We start from the raw sequence: 24,126 nt of genomic DNA, 5'->3' as shown, positions 1-24,126 counted from the left end.
AGCTCTGGATAAAAATGCAAGTGCTTTATAGAAATATTACATTTTTTCTTACCTGGAAAATCCATCTTTTGCTCACACAGAAGAAACGCAACTGCAAACACTTTCTCAACAAGAGAAAATATGCTTTTTTTTTTTTTTTTTCCAATTCTGGATTTTATTTTTAAAGGACTCTTAAAAAATCTGCAGAGACTACTAAAGAGCACAGACACACGGTATCATTCTTCTTTACAAGTGTTCTGGAAGATTTAGTTTATTGTTTTCTTACATAGTATATAAATCCTTATAGAACTTCATGCTATTTCCAGTAGTTTGCAGATTTTTTCCAGCACAATGCAGCAGCTATTCACAGAGGGAGAATAATTCTGCCCTTGAGAAATGGACTTTAATACAACTGTTCTATGCAACATTTATCTGTATTTAATATTTATATCTGTTCATCACTCAAGATACTAATGGCTAATTTGGCTAATTCAAAGATAATGAGACCTATTATGCATAGCTGATGCCTCTTTGCTAAAGACATACTAAGAAGTAATCTTTTCTGCAGAAGACAAGAGCTGTCAGAAAGGCTGTGTCATTCTTAAAAAAAAAAAAAAAGGTGATTTTTACATCTTCCAGTTGTCTGAGGGGGATTAGTGCTTGTGAATGCTCCACGACCGCAAGAGCTATTCTGTAACAAACCACCACAACTGCTGGCAGTGGCAGGTGCTGGTTCATTCAGCCCTAGATGAACCTCTGCAAGTTTTTTGTGGTAACTGCTGTCCAGGACAAGTGTATAAAGACAGTCTACAAAGTGTAAATCACATAGCTCTTACATGTGGCATCAGCATTACCCTAACTCCATTCCCAATAGTTTTGAATATATATTTTATATATATATTAAAAAAATAGTTCAGATATATTTTCCTGAGATGACAACTGGGATAAGATAAATGGCAGATTATCCAAACAACCTACTAACTTGTTAGATATACAGCAGCATCCTATGATGTGTACATAACTAGTGTATACAGAGATTAATGCACATGCATTTTTCCAGGTTAGAATCATAGAATAGTTAGGGTTGGAATGGACCTTAAGATCATCTAGTTCCAGCCCCCCCGCCATGGGCAGGGACACCACACAATAAACCATGTCACCCAAAACTCCATTCAACCTGGCCGTTCCTATGTTCCAAAAATTCTATTTTTAAACCTTGCCTATAAAAATCAAGTTTTATTTTAAAATAGTTACTATTTATAAATCTTAAGTACACAGTCATGTAAGAAAACTCATCTTTTAATCAGCTTGCATCCTATGGGACTACTTTGATGATTCTTGTAAGTTGACATAGCAATTTATAAGTTTTTTTTACCACCCTATATTAATCAGTACAGCCCATAAAGGAAACGAAAAGTAACAATCTATCTAACTAGAATAATCTTAATTTAATTTGATTGCCTCTATGGAAATCAAGTTATTTTTAATGATTTGTATAATGTTTTCACCTCTAGCTTTGATGACTCCTTGTTGTTCATACCGGCTTATTCAATTAGAGTTACATGAAATGGGTAATGGATATTAAATATATGACAAACTGTACGCCTCCTCAAGAGAGCTGTGCTGTATTTCTGCAGGAGTCTCCTTATTTGCTTAACTGACACAATACCAGTTTAAAGGAAGTACTGCTAGCACGGCATTGTGGTGCAGGGGCATCACAGGCTGAATATATTCACTTGTGTTCATGAACTTACTTTCCCCAGTAAAGTTTTATATATGAACAATACATCCATAACAGTGATCAGGGCACAGCTACTCTGATAACAATTCACTAGGACCGTACCAGGTTTAGCAGGTTAAAAATAATGGCTTTGGCTACAATATGATCTCTTTCAATCATCAGAATAATTAACATTTAAACAGAGAAAATTCTTCCAGCTTAAAAGATTTTGTGCAGCAACAAACGAGGGCAGGGTATCTGCAGGCTCAGTTAGGGGCTTCTGGCAACACTGTCTTGGGAAATGGTCTAATTTCAGGTACTATTTTCAAGTAGTACTACTATGTCTGAAAGCATTTTTACAATATTTTAAAATATATTGATTATAATCTTGCTAAAAGACAATTCACTAAAAAATGGCTAGCTGTGCAGAACATGCTAACAGCAACTGCATCATTTATTCAGAGTTTAAGGTTATGAAACTACACTTAAATTCTTGGTAATTTCTCTATCAGTTGGTGCATCTTTAGAAATTTTAGATTCTATAGATCTCCAGAGTGGTTGCATTAGTGATCATCTTTATCCTAGTGAAAGAAAATAATTTGTTTTCTAGTAGCCATTTCAGCTTCTAATAAAATTGTCTCTCTAGTCACCTCCAAAACGAATGGAGGATCTGAATTAAGGTGAGGGAGTCTATTAGAAATTACATTTGTCAATTTTGCATTTGACTTTTGACAGGAAGTATTTAATTAACAGTCTCCTGTTAAATACTTAAAAGTTGAATAAGCTGTATCATTAACCCTGTTCTTCTTTAACACATCAGAACAAGATTTTCTTTGTTTTTTAAGCATCTGGCTTTCTGCCCTATATTTTACACAAAATAGGGTAAAAACTGCTGTTACTCTCCAAAGCATGAACTGGTAAATAACCTGTGCAACAGCAAACGATAAGAACCAAGAGAGGATGGTAAATTAAAAAAGAAATAAAAATAATCAAAATATTTAGAAAATAAAAGACTTTTCCAGTTGATTATTCACATTCCCATATTAATCACGGGATTAATTGGTGTACATCATCTGCTACTTCCCCAATAACAGAGTTATAGATAAAAAGTCAAAGGTAACATTTATAAAAGTGGATTAAAGTATGATAAGTACTTCAGCAATGCTTTAGTATGTGCTTCTTTCCTATACAGTATTTTTGTAGGTATGTGATCATAGATTGAACTGGAAAATAGGCTTGAAGATTTCATTGAATCTTCATTTATAAAATTCATATGCATATAAATACACATACCTTAAAGAATTCTTTCTTTTCAACTTGTTCATTGCCATCTGTATCCAACATTTTAAAGGCAATCTGAAATCCAGTCTGGGGTTCTGCAATAAATTAATTGCAAAATAACTTTATTGTAAATACACACACATACACATACACACTCTTACACTAGTACTTAAATATTTAATGCAAAAGGAATATGGCCTATGGTTCAGTTCTCCATTGTTCTGCATGTATATGACATTTCCAGTAAACCATATGTACCTCCTCCAATATAACCAAACTTTTTTGAGCACATTTTTACTACCCTTTCAAGGGATAATCAATGCAATGGCAAAGCAAGAAATGCCAGCAGTGCCTACGTGCAACCATAAATGTCCATCTGATCCCAACAACTGTAAAAATGTTGTATGTCCTATTCTGGTCTTAGATATCTCCTTAATCCCACATCACTTCTGAAGTTGAGCTCTTCCTTGTTTACGAGAGCTTGTTTTCAGGTGAGAAGACTGGAAAGTGCTTTGAGAAACCAGTAATTATTCCCAAACTGCCTGAAAGAGCTACTGTACCCCTCAGGTAGTTCTTGCATGCATTACTGTATGCCAGTATCTGCAGTCTTTCCTAGTCTTCCCCAGCAAACAGACTGATGTTGTAATCGTGGCCAGCTCTCTCAGCTCCTGCTCCTGCTGTGTTAGCCCCAGGTCTTTTTTGCCTTCACTTCACCTTCCTCCCTAAATGTACTCAAATGTTACTGAGATGTAATAAACCACTCTTTCTGGCCTTTTTGGACAAAAGCATGTTTTGTATGACTCCCATCAAGCTGATTTTTTTCCAGGAATTTTATACAATTTTACCCTGCATTTCCTTCAGCAAATGGATGTTTCAACACAAAAATGTAATGAGTTCTGAGTCTTGCAGGCACTATAAAAACATAGTGTGTTTTGAGCTCCTTCCCACAATTTCCTGATCTTGCTTTGCTTACAGGAGGTGAACTCACTCATTAGCAAGCCCACACAGGAGCAGCATGCTGCTGAAATGTAGTTACAGTTCACTACAGTAGCAAGCACTTATTCCAGTAATTTCTGGTAGCAGGTGAATTAATTCCACAACCCAGTCAAGTCAAGCATTAATATGAAAGCCACAGACTTATTGTCTCTAGAATATATTCATGCTTCCAAGAATAATGTTGGACTCATGAGGGCAGTGAAGCAGTATCTCTAAAAAGCTCCAATGCCTTTGCAGTTTTTCTTTTGGAAATACATTATTTGAGCTCCATCCTGTAAAGTTGTGACTCTTGTTTTTTGTTTTTTGTTTTAAGGGAATCTTTATGCAGAGGAAACAAGTTAAAGAAATATTCCATTCCTTTTAAGTGATAGCAAGATGGTTAAAGTAAGTAGTACTTTTTCATTTTAGATGTAACTACATCTTCATCAGCCAACTAAAGCTCTCTGTGGAGCGACCCTATGATGAAGGGATATTTTATAAATACCCTTGCAATCTGCAGAGCAGATCCCTTCCCCGGCAACTGGGTTGTAACTCAAAACTGGCTTCCTTTCCACGGAAATGCCACACACTAAATTTGCATTACTAGTACAAAAGCAAGACGAGCATATCCTATAGCATATTTAGAGAATAAAAGTAATTGATGTATTTAATAGTAATTCATACCATCTGTGTTGCAATTTTCAGATAAGAGAGCTGTTACTGAAAATATAGGACCTAAAGCTGCTTTTACTGTTCAGAGATGACATACTTATCTGACATGATGTAACCCCAAAGGTATGTGCTCGAAAAATAAGCATAGTTCAAAGACTACCTCAGATATATTTGTATTTAATTAGAATCAGGCAAAATTCCAAAATCTGAACAGAAGAGCTTCATCTTGACTGTGAGTGCAGGTTAGACTTCGGTGCTTCCCCTCCAACTATTCCTACGTTGACCATCCTGTCAACTTGTGTGACTGGCTAATTGAAATGAAGCTTTGAGTAGAAGAGACAAGTTCAGTTCCTGGGCTCCTTCACCAGGCAGGTCTTTACCAGAAGCTCCATTAACCAATTGCTGGAAATTAAATTCAGTACAGCACTGGAAGAAAAAAGAGCAATAATACAAGGCACACAGGAAAAAGGGGATCACAGAGGGCAACATATGACCTTTACTGCAAAATTACATTTTCAAATTCAGAGTTACAGACAGTGCTTTTGTATGACAGGCAGCACAGTCTGGTCAGCGGTGTCCTGGAACCCTGGTGCCACTTCCCATTTCCATATTGCTCTGTTGGTGACTTAGAAGAAGTCACTTAAATATTAATGGCTGTTTTAAGAAATCTCAAATTAATTCTCACTAGTGAGAGAGACAGGTTGTGTAAATGGGGACTGACTGACATGGGATACTTGTTAGGCAAAGATAGAGGCACTAACACGTGTTGACATTTGCTTTCAAACTGGTCAGTATGATAACTCTCTGTGTAACCAAAGCAGCAACACTGGCCACTACGTTTTTATCCTGCATCAAAATGTGCCTTTGTTTTTGCAGTTCAATACATTCCTACATAAATTCTGTGAAAAATAATGCTGCTTGTTTGTCTGGAGAAGTGGAACAACTTGCTCTTATACTGCTTCAATTTTGTAATCACTTCAGCTAGTAAATCAGCATGAATTTACTTTCAGCTGCCATTGATTTTTAAAGAAATAGAATCTTTGGCACCTATTACTGCAACTTTACTTAAGGTATTTTTCTGAAGTCACGCTGTGGCTGTTGTGGTTGTCACTTTAAAAAAAATCCTTCCTTTCTGAGTTGCAAATATTTTAAAATTGACTTTCTATCTGGGCTAGGCCCAAATTATTTATGATTTAAAGAAACCACTTGAACACATGGTATAACTCATGTTTGAGTACGTGTAGGACTGGACAGTCACTACTGGTGATAGAGTGTGTTTGTATGTTAAATATGTTATCCTAATGCACATACCCTATTTAATACCGTGTACTGGCTGAAATATCCAAAGAGATCTCCCTTCATGCCATGCAGTAGGAACTAATGCAGTTCTAAGAGATGACATAAATTGTAAAAGGGCTACCCAAACTGTGCAGGAAGTGTGCACCAATGATCACCAGCTGTGAAGACTGGACATAATCTCTCCACTCTCTGGAGACCTATTACTTGTTCATGCTACACTGTGAAAGGGTGGGTTAGTAGAACAAGGAAAATTTGTCCATTTGTGTAAGTTTTGGACCTCTCAGCCACAGAAGTGATGAGGCTTAAGCATCCACATTCTACTGCAGCAACAGCGACTGCTTCCTTCTCTTCTTTCCCCATCCGCTGGATAACATGAGTATGCCTGGCTTTGTCTCTTGCTTAAAATGCTAGACCTATGTAAGTCAGTCAAAACAAGACTGCACGTGGACTATTACACAGACATGCATGAGGACTACTTCACTACTAGTCTACGGGTTTTACTGAGTAATGCTTATTGCACGCATTTCAAACCTCAATATTTCCAGTGTCACCTACATCTCATCAGAACAACATTGGAAGGTGGCAAGCATGGCACAGAGTAAGTGTGGGTGAGGAAACCCAGATAATCCAAGATCACTTCCACGCACAATAAAACTGCCTGCCGTTTGCAGATAAAGCAAGTACCAAACGAAAAATTTTTTTAAAAAAGCATCTGATAGAGAAAAAGGAAGGAGACAATGGAGGGGGCAGAAATACCTGCAAAATACTTGGAAAAGTAAAGTCAAAAGGAGAAAATAAAAGGATTAAAAGCTAGAACAAAAAGACACTGTGGAATTCTGCTGTTTATGTATTTTATCCATTGCATATCTGAACACATGTATAGTAGGCAAGAACCTCCCAGATACCACAACAGCTTTTTACACCACAGCATGAGCTATACTGTTAATGTCCCATTGTCCAAAATGACTGAAACTACTGTGAAACAGATTATTCATCTTCCCCCACTGTTCTTCTTCCCCTTGTTATGTGGTCCTGTAACCAATGTCTCTCCTCTCTCAAAGTCACTTGCCAGACTTCTCTCATCCCATGGAGCAGGGATTAGCATGATTTTTGAATTGCTATGGACCAATGATGACACTATGCAATCAAAGTTATATCCACTTATATTAACGCCTTATCATTCTACATATGATAGTTCTTTACACTTTCCTATTAGTAGCTGATAATTTACACATAATACTTACTTGTAAGGATTGTCAGCAAAAATAGGTACTCTGCATAAGATATCAACCCTGAAATAAAAAGAGTTAAAAAATGACTTGCAAACCCCCCAAATTACTTACATCAAGATCACATCTTATAAACATAAAAAATATAGTTCAACGTAATATTAAATAATTATTAAAGTAAGCCATTTAATACATTTTTTACTTGTTTTTAGTGCTCTGATGGTAAAATTCCCTATCCAGGCATTCATCAATGTTCATGTCTAATCAAGAAAGTAAGGTTTATTTGGTATTAATAAAAGGCCTACACTAAATCTTTGGATTCTCACTCGAAACATTCAATGTTATTATAAAAGGCAAATAAATTAAATGTGCTTTGTCACATTTAGTACCTGGGAGGACAACTACCCTAACATTACCCTCAAGGATCAAAGTCCTCCATCCTTTGGCAGGCCCATGAAGGCGGAGAATAGCTTTCCTCTAATTCTCAAGGGGAACATGGCAACACGCAAAGCTGCCAAGCTGCTAGATTGTGCTGATAGTACTGCTGGGCCATGTGCCAAGAGGAGGCATCTTTTTTTTTTTTCCTTTTTTCTTAAATAGGAACATGTCCTTCCTACAAAATTAAAGTATTTTTCCCCCTTTTGAAGGAAACTTCCAGTGTTTTTGTTTGAAATACCGCCTTAAGTGAAAAGCCTGAACAAATACAAAGACGTGATAGCGTCAAAATAGAGCATACAAGCTAAAGATAGAGAGTGCATAATGAGGGTGGTTAAACAACAGAATCTGAACCATCTGCCCTGCAATAATGTTTGGAGAAAAAAATGTAAAGGGCTTTTTTATAAATCGTTTTTGAAAATAACTGAGCTACTTTTAACTTGTGAGCTAAACATTGTATAATGATGAAGCTGCTTAAAATAAGGAAGCTCAAACATGCCTATCTATGCAAAGATAAACTATTTTTTATAATTTATATTTAGTTAATTGAAGATAAGGAATCCATTTAAGCTTCAGTGATAAACAAGTAACTTCTGATAAATTACTATGCAGAACCAACAGCATTTATATTTGACCTCAGATAGTGACTTAATACTAAGTTTTAAGTACCAGAGTTTAGAAATACTAAATTACTGACTGCAAGAGTCTGAAAATCTGAGAACAACTTTTAGCTAAAGGCTAGTCTAATGCTGATCCTGTTGCCAACTCACTGTGGTTCCGTATCTCAGCTTTCCTCTCCACTGAAATAGGGCTATTCACCCTATCATCCAGCATGCATCATGTGTAAATCAGCACAGTACTACAATCTTGTACAATCTAGTGGAAATAAAAAAATACTTTTATCTCAAAGATTTAAGTTTTGCTTACAAGATTTAGGGTTCCTGCCATTTGCAAGAATGTAAATCACTGTTTGCATTGCTGAAAAACTTGGAATCGTGTTCCTAGATAAGTGTCCAGGATCTCTACAAAAAAGAAAGAACTTCTACAATTTTGGTCGGGTGTGTTGGGTTTTTTTTTTTTTTTGTGTGTGTGACACACCGAAATAATGTTTAAAGGAGTAATATGAAGGAAGAGAAGACAAGACAAGGCAGGAACTTTTCAAGTCTATATAGAAACCCTAACCCTAACCCAGTCGTAGACTGTAACGGCATCAGCACAAAGCCTGACACTTTAAACAGCAAATGCTGAAGGCCACCATCACTGTTCAAGCAGTGGTAGTCTGCCTCTTGGCTGTCTTGAGATGTGCTGCACAGGGAGAGTCTAAGGAATACCTGGAAGGTGAAGACAAGCAGTTTATGTGAGATAAAACAGAACAAGGACAGCCCAGTGCTGGGATACAAAAGAAGAGATTATATACTCAAAGGAGTCACGTAAGAAAAGCATATTTATCAAAGCATCTGAAAAGATATTAAGATATTAAAATGACAGATGATGTTTGTTAAACTTGTAATAATAGAGACACAAAATGTCAGACACCTGGATAGTTTTAGCTATATGGGTAGACAAGAGACATTGTACCCTATAAAATTTTGCAGAAAGACTGCAAAATTTATCTGGAGATGGTAGGATGCAAATAAAAGACCAATGTAATGAAAACACCCTGCTCACTGTCTCAAGGGAGAAGCATGATGGCTCTGTTCACTCAAACTGCAGAGGGCTGGAAAGAACAGCCTTGCAAGAAATGGCAGGGTGAGTCACAGAGTCTGTTTTCATCATCTTATTGTAAGCTGACTGAAAAGTTGATACAGTAAAATAGGTAAAGAGGTAATACAATAAAAATATGTAAACAAAAATCTTTATTGTTCTTTAAAACCCATTTCAGTTATTTAAAGCAAATCCACAGCTTGCCTGACATTTTCTGTCAGACTGATTACACTAAAATAATTTGAGATAAAATTTTTTTTAACTTCTTGTCCTGGGTTCAGCAGTAGCAGTCGTTTTTCTCCTTCTTAGTAGCTGGTGCAGCGCTGTGCTTTGACTTTCAGCCTGGGAACAGAGCTGATAACGCCGATGTTTTTAGTTGTTGCTAAGTAATGTTTACTCTGACCAAGGACTTTCTGAGCCTCATGCTCTGCCAGGGAGGAGGGGAGGCCGGGAGGAAGCAGAGACAGGACACCTGACCCAAACTGACCAAAGAGGTATTCCGTACCACAGCACGTCATGCCCAGGGAGGTAACTGGGGGTTACTCGGTTGGGCTTGTTCTGGCGAATGGTATCGTATTCTCTTCCCTTGTTATTTCCCTTATCATTATTATCATTGGTGGCAGCAGCAGTGGTTTGTGTTATACCTTAGTTACTGGGCTGTTCTTATCTCAACCCGTGGGAGTTACATGCTTTCGATTCTCCTCCCCAACCCTACGGGAGTGGTGGTGGGGGGAGGGGGGGGAAGGAAAGAAAGAGGCAGGGGGGCGTAGAAACTGTGTGGCTGACTGAGTTTAAACCACGACACTTGTGTACTGATTTCCATTAAAAGTCTTATTTTGATTTTATTGTCCCTTTACTACCTGAGGTGATTAGCCAATTTACCTTATCCATAAAATAAATATTTTGGTAATTTTATTTTCATTCTACAGTAGTCACTACAAAGTTACTCAAAGTAAAAAATGCAATGCAACAAATTAAAAAACCCTCAAATAACAAAACCAAACCCTGAAAATCATATTCATGTCCAAGCGAAATTTAAACAATTAAAGCTTCCCATACAATTGAATGACTCAGCATACTTGCAGCTAAGCAGTTAGCATTGGCAAAATACTGTCATTTTCCAACACTAAATGAACCCTCCCTATGCCTCCCTAGAAATCTCTACCCTCAAACCTGATAGCAAATGCTGACAGTGCAATATTTTTATCACTGAATAAATCAAAAGCATACCCACAAAATATGACATGAATTTGAAAACTGCCCACTAGAAGGCAGAATTCCCTAGCATTATATTTTACAAACGGGCCTGCTAACAGTTTCCCTCTACTTGATATTTAAATAACAATTTAAAGGTTGTTAAAATAAACTCAGCTAAACAGTGGAACAGGTGTAGAGTCATTATTCTGGTATTTGTAAAAGCAGTTTTAATTCATAAATATTTAGATTTTAAAAATGTAATAATAACAAATCTCAAAGTAAAAGCATCAAAGTCACTAAAGAGGCATCATGACCGAATACTGTAAAAACTCCATGTGCTGTGGAGACATGTGGATGACAGCAATGAATATTCCTGCATCGTCTCAAACTCATTCCTGACCTCTGAAGGTCAGGGTATGCCAACCTAAGCAAGGGGACATCAGTGCCTTGTCCAGAATGCAAAAGACGTCAGTCTGAGCTTATCACCAAGCCCACTTTTTGCCAAGCAGTCAGCTGGCAGAAGTGCAATAAAAGGAAGCTGTGCTGATTTGCTATGTTTTCACTTTCTGTTCGTGGACTCCTGGTTTTCCCAGACAGAATGCTTTGGGGATTTGCAGTGCCAGCCACAAGAAAAAGAAAGGCTCTACAAAATGAGGGATAGAGAAAAAAACACCCAAGAGTTAATGACTGGGAATCCTTTAAGCACAATCCTGGGAAAGCACATGATGGTTGTTAATTTGAAAAGGCAGGAATAATTATTTAATACAAAATCCATCCTTCTCTAAGACAGGAAAAAAAGGTTCAACTTTGTGCAGATATGTTTCAGGGCTGCTGGGGTATGCTGGAGCTTGCAAGGCACCTGGCTGAAGACCCGCCCACACTGGCAGAATGATGTAAGAAATGAACCATAGGCAGAATAAGCCATAAGGCCAAAGGGCAGGCAAAACACTGCAGGCTCAGATCGAGGGCTGTTCTCTTGGCACAAGCTGCCAGCCATAGCCAGAGATCTGCTGTGCATGGAGAGAGTGTTGCTCATGCTGGCCAAGGAACTGCAGCAGTGCAAAGGCAGCTTTATTTTCCAGAACCATCCATGGGACAAAAGATTCAGGCTGAACTCTACCACACAGAGTTTGTGAATAGACACTGTTGGTCTTTCTCATTAGTTTGGGGATTTGAGTCTTTGTTATGGTGAAATAGTTAATTACTCATTTATTTGGCTCCCTTGACCCTCTTGTTTGTTTTTTTTTTCCCTGCAATTAATTTATGCTAATGAGGTGTTTATTTGGTGCTCTTTAGCTCCCTGTTGTTAAACAAACAACATCCCAGCTCTCAGAGTTTTCTCTTTATGTAGCCTGATATAAGGTGAAAAAGCTGGGTGAAAAGAAACAGAAGCACAGCAGTGTTGTGAAGGGCAACAGAGCTGTTGAAAAGTCACAGAATGGTTTGGGTCAAAAGGGACCTTAAAGATCACCTAGTTCTGACCCCCTGCCACGGGCAGGGACACCTTCCACTAGACCATACTGTTTGAAATCAGGATACCACTTTACATAATTAGACATAAATTTAATTTTTAGTCTTAGTTTCCATGTATTTAAGTTATATAGCTAAACAGCGGCTTAGTAACAAGTCTGGAAAGTCCATTTTATGCTGAAGTCATCCCTTTAGCTCTTTTCTCCAAGTAGGCTTTCTGATTTCTGACTTCCAGCACCTCAGAAGGCTTTTAATTCCCAGCCCTGCCTCTTTACTGTCTTGCATAACTGGGAGTTTTGCTAAGCAGGCAGCTACTGGCTAGATGGGAATGAAGTCAAAACCCTGAAACCTTCTGTAAAAATACATTCAATTCATACCATATAATGAGATAAAAAACAAGATGTACTTTTCACCATGAAAAATGCTCATTACCTTTATCACCAAGTTCTCTAAAAAAGGTCGGTCCTGGTTTAGCTTTGGTAACACATAGCAGCGCAGCATCTACCTCCTTTAAAGACACAAACAAGAAAATATAAAGCCAGTTTTCAAAGAGAAGTCTATTCGGCTAAGTAACAGAAAGAATGCAAGTTCTTTTGAAGAAGAAAAGGAACATTTTGCTTACCTTTTTTGTCAATTTCTTGGCTGAGGCTTTACCTATAAAAAAAAAAAATCCTCATCATTCAATAACAAACTGACATTAAACTTTGATCAGGTTCTGTGGCATTTCTTCAGATTTTTATGGGAACATGCTAAGTAATATGAAACAGAGTATTTTGCAACAGGCAGTTTGTTTCTAATTCCCACAATGATCAAGAAAGGACAACATTTAAAAATAATATGAGCAGTCTGTTTGAGGGTTCTTGCAACCTAGAAGAAACCACAGCCGACTGGTATCTATGACTGACTTCCTAGTGGGATTTCATGTACTGTGATCTACAAATGTAATACAGATTCCAAAGCAAGGTTATACAGTAGGAAACAACTGTAGCATTTAGAAAGGGATTTTCATGCTCACATAATAATCCTTCGAGTGCAGGCTGAGTATGCAAAAACTAAGAAATACTAAAAAAAGAGAAAAAAGAATGAAAATGTTGATGTTTCTATTAAGCAGAAGTAAACTGAACAACTCCACCTCATGAAACAGCACCAGATGAAACCATGCAGACTCCTAAGTGCTTATCAGTAGGTTCAAGTCTACACACTCAAACAGGGGAGTCGCTGGCAGAGATAGATATTCCTCTCTAAATCACCCATTTGAGGAACTGCAATGTATTATCAGTGTAACGCTTCAGCTGGTTAGGCAGGGACCTCAGAAATCCTGCATTAATGGACTGGCAGGAGGCTCCATGCCTTTGCAGTTTGTCTACCCTATCACAGAATCATAGAATAGTTAGGGTTGGAAAGGACCTCGAGATCATCTAGTTCCAACCCCCCTGCCATGGACAGGGACACCTCACACTAAACCATGTTACCCAAGACTTTGTCCAACCTGGCCTTGAACACTGCCAGGGATGGAGCATTCAGAACCTCCCTGGGCAACCCATTCCAGTGCCTCACCACCCTAACAGGAAAGAACTTCTTCCTCATATCCAATCTAAACTTCCCCTGTTTAAGTTTTAACCCATTACCCCTTGTCCTATCACTACAGTTCCTAATGAAGAGTCCCTCCCCAGCATCCCTATAGCCCCCCTTCAGATACTGGAAGGCTGCTATGAGATCTCCACGCAGCCTTCTCTTCTGCAGGCTGAACAGCCCCAACTTCCTCAGCCTGTCTTCATACGGGAGGTGCTTCAGTCCCCTGATCATCCTTATGGCCCTCCTCTGGACTTGTTCCAACAGTTCCATGTCCTTTTTATGTTGAGGACACCAGAACTGCACACGCCGCTCTTTCTCCTTAGCATTTCCCCTGACACAGTTCTTAAAACTCTGTGTCCTTCACTCTCCCTTCCTTAATCACCAGTTCCTCTGGATTCCAGCCAACCATTCCCTTCTATTTGGTCACACTGTGCAAGCACAATCTGAGCTGCTTGCATTTGCTCTGAGGACTGGTGCCCTGCATGCAGCAGGCTCCTCTGCTCCATGCTCAGACTCCAAGGCTTGCTCTGCCACATCACAGGCATCTTGCATCCAAAGGGTCACCAGTGCAGCACTGCTGTTTGGAAAGACATGATGGAGCTGGTGGACAGCTGTCAACAAACTTTTACCAAGCATTTTCACAGGCCCGTAATTTAGCCAGACAGAGGTGTTTTCTCAGTAAAACAGCAAATTTCCATAATGCTGGCAAAAAGACATGCCCAGCTGTGGGAGGTCTCCACTGGCAGAGTTTGGCTTCAGATGATGGAAGCTGCTGAAACACCTCAACCAGCAACAGTTCCTTTTCCAGCACAGGCAAAACAGTGCCCTGGCTTCTGCTCCCTGAACTGGGAATAACAGTTTTGATGATAAATTCCTCTCCCTGCCCCCAAATCAGCCTAAGGCAGACACCTGGCACATAACATTTCAACCCAAATGTTTGAGTTTGACAAAAGTTATAAGCAACTAAAATTAGGTTTTAATACCGGAGTGTTGAGTGACCCCAGCAACAGGTGTTACCAGCACCACCTGTTACTGTGGATGGATACATTTTTGTGTAGTGCATGCATATGTGTTTTCACCCATATATATATATATATATATATATAAAGCTACATAGATACCTTCTAGCTCAAAGGATGTATTAAATACTCTACTTTGTCTCAGTTAAGATAAAGGAAGTCAGACTAGTAATGGTTTGGGAAAACAAGGAAAAATCATGACATCCAGTAAGGCTGAATCCTGAGCAGTGCGATGTAACACCAGTTTAACACTACTCAGGGCTGCAGAGCATTTTAATGAACGGCTGTTTAGGTAATTAAGTGGTTCAGATCTCAGCTCTGAAATGTCACCATCTCTGTACAGTGTATTTCAATGTGGAATTATGCTACAGCAGGTTTTTCAGCTCTGGGAGACCCACATAGCAAGAAGCCTTATAGGAGGAAAGCAGTCAGGCTGTAAGCCTGATAAAAACACTATCAGAAATAAAAAAGGGAAAACCACTCTGTACTGAAGCCAGACATACACCCAAATTCGGTTAACAGCAGCTCCACACGTTCCACTCTCCTGTGGCCCCAAGAGCATCACATGTGGGACAGTACCTACTACTGCAGCAGCGTACCGGGCAGTAGCCTTTTGTCAGGATCCAGGAGGACAATGGAGACAAGCTGTACTCTGTGAGCTGGAACAGTAAAGGCATGCATAACTGATGCAAGGTAAGGAGAAAGCACTGGGAGCTACAGTTAAAACACTAGTTGGCCAAACTTGTGAGGCTCTACGGTTAAGTTCGTATTTCTCTTCTTCATTTTGCATTCACCAGAGGAACTCTGAAAAACTTCAGGTACTCAGCTGTAGACATATGAACTTTCTTTTCACAACTGCAACTGCCTAGAGCTCATACACATGGGTGTGGAAGCCATCAGTATCTGCTCTCTTGCATTTAGCTGTGGCCACCCCTGAGATGACATTTAAGATACTGACATGCCAACTGACTTCTTTGAGCTGAAAAGACAGTAAGAACAATACAGATGTGCTCATGCTACCTTTGACTAGGGAATCTTGGCATGGGTGAAAAGACTAGCAGAGGAAAGGAAGCCTTTGCTGAGTGGCAGAAGAGTAAGAGGACAGTCACATGACCCCAGGATGTGGTGAGGGGCAGAACAAGGTGGGTGAGAGTCGGTCCCTGCTACAGATGACTATGTAAGGGGTAGCTGCTACAATAAATAAAGGAAAAAGGGCAGGAGGGAAAGAGACAGACTGAGAGATAAACAAAGGTACTTCTCTTTTCTAAGTAGTATATACAGCAGAGTAATAAATATGGAACCTTTTGTGTTCTTCTCAAATGGGCTTAAAAATCAAAATATTTTATAACCTAGTCAAAGGAAAATGGCATACAGATGTCAGCGAGCATGTGTACCAGTAGGTCAGGAATTTGTTTTAAGAAGACTGACAATTGGAACACTAGTGTTATTTCTCATATTGCCATTTGTGTAAGGTGTTGGAATAAAATCTTATAATAATGTAATATTTTAAACTGGAGAATGAGTTGCCTCCAGTAATTATTTGACATTTTCTAAGAATTGAATCCAGTTATATTATACTGAAACTGTCACCATATAAAATCATCTGTGAAGACTCAAATCTCAGCTTTCATTTGGAAACATTAGCTACTTTTATTGTAGCACTCATAATATTCCCTGAATAATAATTTAGCTTTTGGTGCTTATTCTTTCCATTTATTCCCAACTATTCACATCCTAACAATGAGATCCCTTTAAACACCAACAAGGAAAGCTCTGCTAATATTGCATACTACCATAGCAAATGTGCAGCCCTCTGAGGAACCAGGTCTTTTAAGGCCTTGTCTACAATAATTAGCAAAAGAAGGTTAACTCCTCTCACAGAGAATGTACTGCAAAGGTATGAGCAGTTTTCTTAGCCAGTTCAGACACTGAAAAAGAAAAAAAGAAAAGCCTCGTCCTTCCTATCAATTAAATTTGATGTTGTCACTACAAATATGTTAGGATATACAGGATATATATTTGAGAAATACAGGCAATGCTTATAATTATTAGGAACTATTTCATCTAGTAAGTGAAAGATCTGTATGATGTACTTTTCTATAGTTTTATTCTTCTATCTTGATAGATTCTTATAGGTAAAATTAATGACATTAGAGAACTCTGTAGTAGTAGCAGTCTTACTTTGGGATCAGAAAAGAAACTTGGAATTTTTATTGTTTTGAATCTGAATGAATGAGAAGAAAAACAACTTTTTTCTTTTCCTCCACACCTGCCAAGACTGTGACGGAATTCTGGCTTGAAGGACAGTGAGTATTTTTAAGGGTCCCTACGTATTTTACAGACGCTGTCATCTAATTTTCACCACCTGTATCGGATCCATGAAACAACAATGAGGTACAGACACACCTTTCACGGACAAAAAGCCATCTCAGCTTTTTAAGTTGATGAATACCAAGTCTACTTAGAAGTCCACAAATACTGTGCTGTTAGCCAAAAAATTTAGCTGACAACTGTAATTACGAAAACACTGCCACGAGCAGCTATGTTCGCCTTTATTTGCCCTTGGCAAACCTCGGTATTTTGTCACATACATTTCTTACAATAGAAGTGTTTCCATCATCTATCAGGTTTTTACACTAAGACGTAGAATGAAACTGACATCAATGTTAGGATTAACATTAGGAAGGGGCTGAATTAAACAAGTACCCACTTGCACTCAGTAACACCCATTTACATCTGTACAGCTAAGAAAAGGCTTAGATCTGACAAAAGATGTTAGAGCCAAAGAGTGAACAAAATCATTATGATCAACCATTACAAAAACAATGATCAAATACCAAAGCAAAAGTAGAGAAGTTACTACTATCTGCAAGAAAACATAATTTTAGGTCTGCAAGTTGCTCTATTTTTGTAATATGAAAATTAAAATTAATTTCTGAATCAATCTTTTTCCACAATCTTAACTTCTAATGAGAACAGTGTAAAATAGGTATCTTATCCTAGAAGGAGAACAAACTCCTGACCCTTTTATTAGCAAAGTCACTGAGACAGTTTGACCAGGACTTCTTTCTAGCTCCCTTTCAGATAGATACAGTGCTAAGTTAAAAAAAGAAAAAAAAAGGAAATTGTTTCCCCCCCTTTTTTTTTTTTAATTTTAGACAGCAGTCATTGCTAACTTTGCTGTTTGAAGTCATAGTGAGGTATTAGGAAACCAATTTTTTTCATGAAAAATTAAGACAAGAATACCTTTAAGTATGTCACAATTCAAATAAATTCTGATTCCACAAAATGATGAGTGAAATAAACCTTTTGTGCTGGATATGATCTCACCACATTCATAATCTGAGGATCAGGGCATTTTATAAACCCAAACCACTGTGTGCAGCTCATCCCTTCACAGCAGAGCCTGCCCTGCAGCTCTGCCTCCCATCAGAACAAGAATTTGTATTTCTCCATTTAGTTGGCTGCCAGCTTTTACACAAGCTGAACTCTCAGAATCCTGCCCTGCATGCCAGCAAGCTGGGTTAGCTAAGAATCATGTATGTTGATATCCTTGGGGAGATCCTGTTAAAATTTTTGTTTAAATTAGCCTAAACCAGAAGATCATTGAAATTCAATAGCCTGTATTTCATTTCCATCTCTCTCTCAGATATTTTTAATCATACTGGACAAGTACCTTATCCGAACAAGGTGTCCTTTGTTTACCTGCCTTATTTACATTCTCAGCTCTTTAAAGCTCTTCTATGCATTTATAAAGTACTTACTGATAATGAAACCAATAATGTAAAGGGCAAAAATTCAAGCCAGTAATTAGTTCTTTAAGGACTCCTTTTGAAACATTGGTGATACTGGAGATAAATCAAGGATAGCAAAAAAACCCCAAACAAACCTTTTTGAAGCATGACAAACCAAGTGGTCAGATTTCTATGATAGCTTCTGGCAAACTAAAATCTGAATAATAAATGAGTGTGCCATTTAAATGAATTAAAAATCCACTTCAGCTAGAAAGCTTTTACTGAACTAATGCATTGCTCCGTTGAAAGGTAATTGATAGAAGTAATTTCAATCACATGAATTAGTGAATTGAACCACCTGAATTAAAATCCAAGTATGCCCAGTGGAAAAGGCAATCTGCAATAATAGGAACTTCTGATATACTTTACAAAACAAGCTTTGCATCTGTCCTTCTTTATTTAGAACAATTGTTCCTCTGAGGAAATGAGAAATACACAATGCTGGGCTGAGGCCAGCACTGGCAGATCTCCATTTCAGAGGAGCAGTTGCAGAGCCAGTTAATACCAGAAGGTTTCTCTGTAAGGCAGCTCTAGGTAAAAAAGGTGGATGCTGAAGCAGGGAGAAAGCATCAAAGGATGACACAGTCTTTTAGGAAACTGAAACAGTTGAAAAATTATGATAAGCTAGTTTCCAAAACTGTGTGAGACTGCAGCACCATGTCACCAGTGCTGCCAGGAGTTCCAAAATAACCAAAGTTATCAACATAAAAGCAGACATTGTGGTGCTCACAGCAGAGCACTTGAGCAGCTCAGTCCTCACTGGGACTGGATTGTAGCTGGAGTCTGTGGGGGTGCAGGGATGGCAGGGGAACAACTTCTCCTTAAGGATGAACCAGGGAAAGTGACTTGCTCCCAGATTTGCTCTCTTTCTAATAACATACCAAAACTGCAGATAGGAAAAGATGAGAATAGGTTCAAACTTACAAGCTTACCACATGAAATGCACTGCAATGACACATACCATACAGTTATTTCTTTCAAAACATCAGAAAAGTCAAACAGGCAGCAAGAAGCCAAGCAGAGAGTGTATTTGCAGATAAGCATCTCCCCAGCAGAAGAGGCTGCCCAAACCCTGCATGGGTTCTGAGCTCAGGACTGGAGGGAGCATCCAGAGGAAAAATGTGTCGTGAAATGCAAATTCTCAAACTTCCAAATAAGCTGCTTATGCTTGGTTCCTCTGGCTTCATTTAGACATCTAAAAATTAGATGCCTAAATCCAAGTTAGTGATCTGTACGGTGCGTTGCTGTAACTATGATGGTGTAAGAACATACGTAGAAAAGGGTTTATAATTAACTTTGAAATCTGCTGCTCCTATTTCAGATCTGAAGAAGAGCTCATAGGCCCAAAAGCTTGTCTAATTTTTTCCAACTTACAGCAGCTGGTCTAATAAAAGACATTAGCTCTGTTTACAAATCTCATCCTGACTAATGACCCCAGGCTCCCTTTATAGTCAAGGGAGAGAAACAAACACAGCAAAAAAGTAATTTATTCCTGATTGAAATAGGTGTCTCATACAGGCCTTGGACTTACTTGTTTCCTTCCATTAACTATACAGAGATGCTACAATCACTTGCTCTGACTTGACATTAATCTTTTATATATCTAAATTAAGTAGCTGAATCCTTCTGTACGCAGCCAGATAACTCACACCATGACTGCCTTTTGTATTTGTTATATTTGTAATCTTGTTTTTTCCAACCTCCTATCTATCAGCCCAATGTTAGCAGTGCTGAGGGCATGTATTGCTGTTTTATCAAGAACTTTGTCAGATACATGGGCAAAGTGTACTACAGTTCAAGAGGCAGAGTGGCTACATAATTGTATCAATAAAGTATTATAAAGAACAATTAAGATTACCTGGAATAAGCTGTATCCATAATATATGTTCTGAGACCAGAAGGGTGGAGAATGACTTTTGCCAAGCTAGAGAGAACATTATGTAGTTCAGACTTTTGAGATGGATGGCATCTCCTGAATCTGCACAAAGGTGTGGACCTTCCGCAGACAGCAGGCAGGCAGAGCCCCAACTCAAGAAAAAAGTCTTAGTTTTAGACTTGAGATGGTAGTCAGTCTCAAAACTGACAGTGTGAGATAGACTAACCCTTCAAGAAGACTCAATTAATGAACTTTAATCCTACTCTGAAATAAAGAACAGATTATTTCCTTAGCATTGCTATGCTTTATGTTGTTACCTCCTGTTGCTAACAAAGACTAGTTTTTTAAATGCTATAGTGTCGGAGCACATGCTATGTTAAGGTACTAACAAAGAATGAAGATAAACTCGTAGCGCTAAAAGTTTAATTTTGTTCCTCTACTAGGCAGTATCCGAAGTCATGATCCCCAGCCTAAGGGCTCTGTAATCTACTTTACAGCTAAAGAAGATAAGCATAACAAAAAGTAGAACAACAAATAAAGTAGGATAAGAAGAACAATAATGAAATGACACAGTTAAAATCTAACTTAATGCACAAATTGAGCAAATCGCATCTTAACTGTAGGCAAAGATTAATCTGGATTCAGAATGAACGTGTGTGCAAATTAATTGTGCCACAATCAAAATTAAGGAAGAAAAGGTCAGCACCTTAACAGCATCTGAAATTGATTCTTACCTCACTGTGCAAGACTTTATTTAGGCTTATGTGCTCAATATAGCCACCATCACCACTGTAGCAACTATCCCTATAGTTTCATTCAGACACTTCCTTTACAATTTGTATTCTTCCACATATCTGAAATCTTCCCTATCATGACAAACTGTTACTTTTCACATGCATCTTGAAAAAGTAAAATACTACTAACAATACAGTTAAAGACTAGGCACAAGAGTATTAAAGACTATTAATTATTATAAATTGGATTCACTTGCTGACAAATAGCTGAGGTGCCAGGTGAAGAATTCATCCTTTTTTGTGGGAATCTATCAGCATAAAGCTACCTTACTAACCCTGGAACACAGAAAGAGAGGGCATGTGTCAGAGAGGCTTACCTTTTTCAGCTTCTTGCTTTGATGCAATTTATCCCTTAAGCAGAAATAGCAAATCATATCAAACTGTGCCAAATTATATGAAGTAACTATATGGTTTAATTATTGCACTTAGATATGTAATGAACACTCTTAACATGCAAGAATTACAGATACCGAGGCCAGAAATGACCATGTGAGTGACCTACTTTGTCATATTGCTCCCCACAGACTTTTGCTCATGCATCATCTCATCAGTTTATGAGCACACAAATACATGTTCATACATTCAAAAGATAGTATTAATACTTAACTGCAGTTTGGGAAATGGCCTCAAGTTGCACTAGGGGAGGCTTAGACTGGATATTAGGGTTATCAGCACTGGAACAAACTGCCCAGGAAAGTGGGTGAGTCACCATCCTTGGAGATATTGAAAAGATGTATAGACATGGTGCTTAGGGATGTGGTTTAGTGGTGGACATGGAAGCATTAGATTTATGGTTGAACTCGATAATCTTAAAGGTCTTTTCCAACCTAAACAATTCTATGATTGAAATTCAAAAGACAATAATGACATTAATTCATCTGCTTTGTTTATGAAATAGTTTGCTTTTTCTTAAACTTGCTCATGCACATACAACCTTCAGGGTACTGTTGTTATTGCTTATTCCTAGTGGAACTGGAAAAAATAAAATAACTTTTCGAAATTAAACCTGGAAATATTTAGTGAAGAAATTGAAGTTATTCATGGTATCAGCCTGAAAAATGCAGTCTGTGACCATAATTCTGTTCAGATGTAGGGCATTTATAGTGCTTGTGTCCAAGCAGTAAATAGCTGACATATTAGTGCATCAAGCCAATTCAAATTACTGCAGTGAGTAAGTAACTGGGAGCACTGACATTTCACATAAATTGAGTGGGTTCTCAAGACTCCTGTAAATATAAAAAGCTATTTAGTTCCAGTTTACAGAGTAGCTCACTTTTTCTCTGTTTCATCCTATCACATACCATTTTTTTTTTTACATCATCATTAATGCTTTCTTTTTTGCTAAACCAGTATTTTTCTTTTAACGATTAATTTACTTCACTACAGCAATGGACAGTAAAAGTTCATAGAAATATTGCAAAAAAATGTTCCAAGAGGTGACAGCTGATTGGAAATGTACAATGGAATTTTGCTAGAAATACCACTTCGGTAAACTTCAGTTCATCACATCCCAGCAATCCCTAGTCAGACCTTTGGAAGGGAAAAAAAAGAAAAAAACAAAATGAAGACAGAGATTGATGCACTGAAGAAGGACATCTGTGAAATCTAGAAATTTCATCGGCAGGATGTCCAGTTTCTATTGATGCACTATTCTAATGATGGTGCTGATGGTGACTGCTCCTATTTAATTCTCTAGTCCTTCCATCAAATATGTAGGATTTGACTCCTTTAAGGCTGCCTTACATCCCCCAGAGACATACTTTCCAACATCTTGTTGTTCTTACATAATTCCCAGTGGCAACAATTCTAGTGAATACTGCACAAACAGCGCCTTTTTAGTGACTGCGAGAGATGGTCTCAGGATTTTCAGAGAAGCCTGTGGGAAGACCCAAGAAGTGGGGCTCCCTGTGGTTATGGGAAATCGCTTCATTCACAGAATAGTTGAAATTGGAAGGGAGCTCTGGAGATCATGGTGGTAATTCTCATGGTGACAACTGGAAAAGCCCAAAGCAGTCCGGGAGGTCTCCCAGAATCATGACCAGTTGGGTGTTGAGTAATATGCTTGCAGACATTTGTTTCTAAAAGGACTATGAATATAGAACATCTTTCTAATTTAACACAATCATCTGACTAACTTTGCGATAAAATACCAGTTTAGGTGCTTTTGTAACTTATACTAAGACCAAATACAAGGAAAAGTACTTTGGTAGGCTTTACATGGAGTTTTGGATTTTTCCCCCTTGCTTATACCAGAGACAACTATGTTCTTATGCACTTGACTATCCTGGCTTCAGTTCTCACTGACTACCTATGAAGGAAGACAAGACATTTTTGCCTTATTTGTCAAGACATGAGAGAACTAAGTGCTGATTTAAAAGCAAATTTTGAATTTGACTGAAAGGAAACAACTCTATGTTGGTAATTTCATTAATAAGAGCACTGTGTTCACGGCCTGAGACATTTTGTCTTGCTGTCCAGAGCATGGTAAATGCCACAATTCAGAACCCTATTATGCTCATCTTCCAGAACATAAGCCCCAGTCATGAACACACAATTTACAATGATTAGATGTCTGAGGGCATTGCTATTGAGTTTACAGAACAGTTAATTTGTAAATTATAACCAAGATAAATTCTGTCTAGGAATGAAAGGATGAACACCCAACAGATGATGTTCAGTTACTGCGTGGGGTGTCCTGGGTGAGTTACAGCTGTAGCTCCTATTCACCTTTGCTTTGCAGCAGTCTTTCCTTGAGGAAACAAAAAATATATTTATGCAAGAGGACAAAAAAGGATAAAATCACTCTCTTTACTAGAAATTTGGAAATGCTTTTGTAAATTAATTACCATCTGTGTTGAACGTGGATAAGTGGAACTTCTAAAACACGTGATTAATCTAAACAAAAGAAAGCTGGCAAGGTTGTTTCTGATCCACTTGCTAATATTCTACGATCTTAAGATCTTTGTATTTTTGAAATTGGTGATATTATCCATCTATTCCTCATCCTTTCAAACTCTCCTGACATTATCCATTGAAAGAAAAGGGTAAATACACACTCACCAAATAGACATACCCATTTTGCAATTAGTTTTAGTAAAAGGATGAAC

The 24,126-nt window shown here is 38.1% G+C and overlaps 1 protein-coding gene across 1 annotated transcript in view; it reads right to left on the bottom strand.

Annotated features, from left to right (window-relative positions):
- The window catches only part of MICU2 (mitochondrial calcium uptake 2), a 146,911-nt gene that overhangs the window by 22,599 nt on the left and 100,186 nt on the right, over nt 1–24,126 (bottom strand). The window contains exons 3-6 of the mRNA XM_065678539.1: nt 12,584–12,615; nt 12,394–12,469; nt 7,171–7,218; nt 2,993–3,075 (exon numbers count right to left, since the gene is read on the bottom strand). Of these exons, the coding sequence (XP_065534611.1) occupies nt 2,993–3,075; nt 7,171–7,218; nt 12,394–12,469; nt 12,584–12,615 (239 nt within the window). The remainder of the gene's footprint in view (nt 1–2,992; nt 3,076–7,170; nt 7,219–12,393; nt 12,470–12,583; nt 12,616–24,126) is intronic.

Source organism: Lathamus discolor, chromosome 4 (genome assembly GCF_037157495.1).
Source record: "Lathamus discolor isolate bLatDis1 chromosome 4, bLatDis1.hap1, whole genome shotgun sequence".
NCBI lineage: Eukaryota > Metazoa > Chordata > Aves > Psittaciformes > Psittacidae > Lathamus > Lathamus discolor.
Note: the sequence above shows the minus strand (reverse complement) of the source record. Positions and strands in the feature narration are given on the sequence as shown.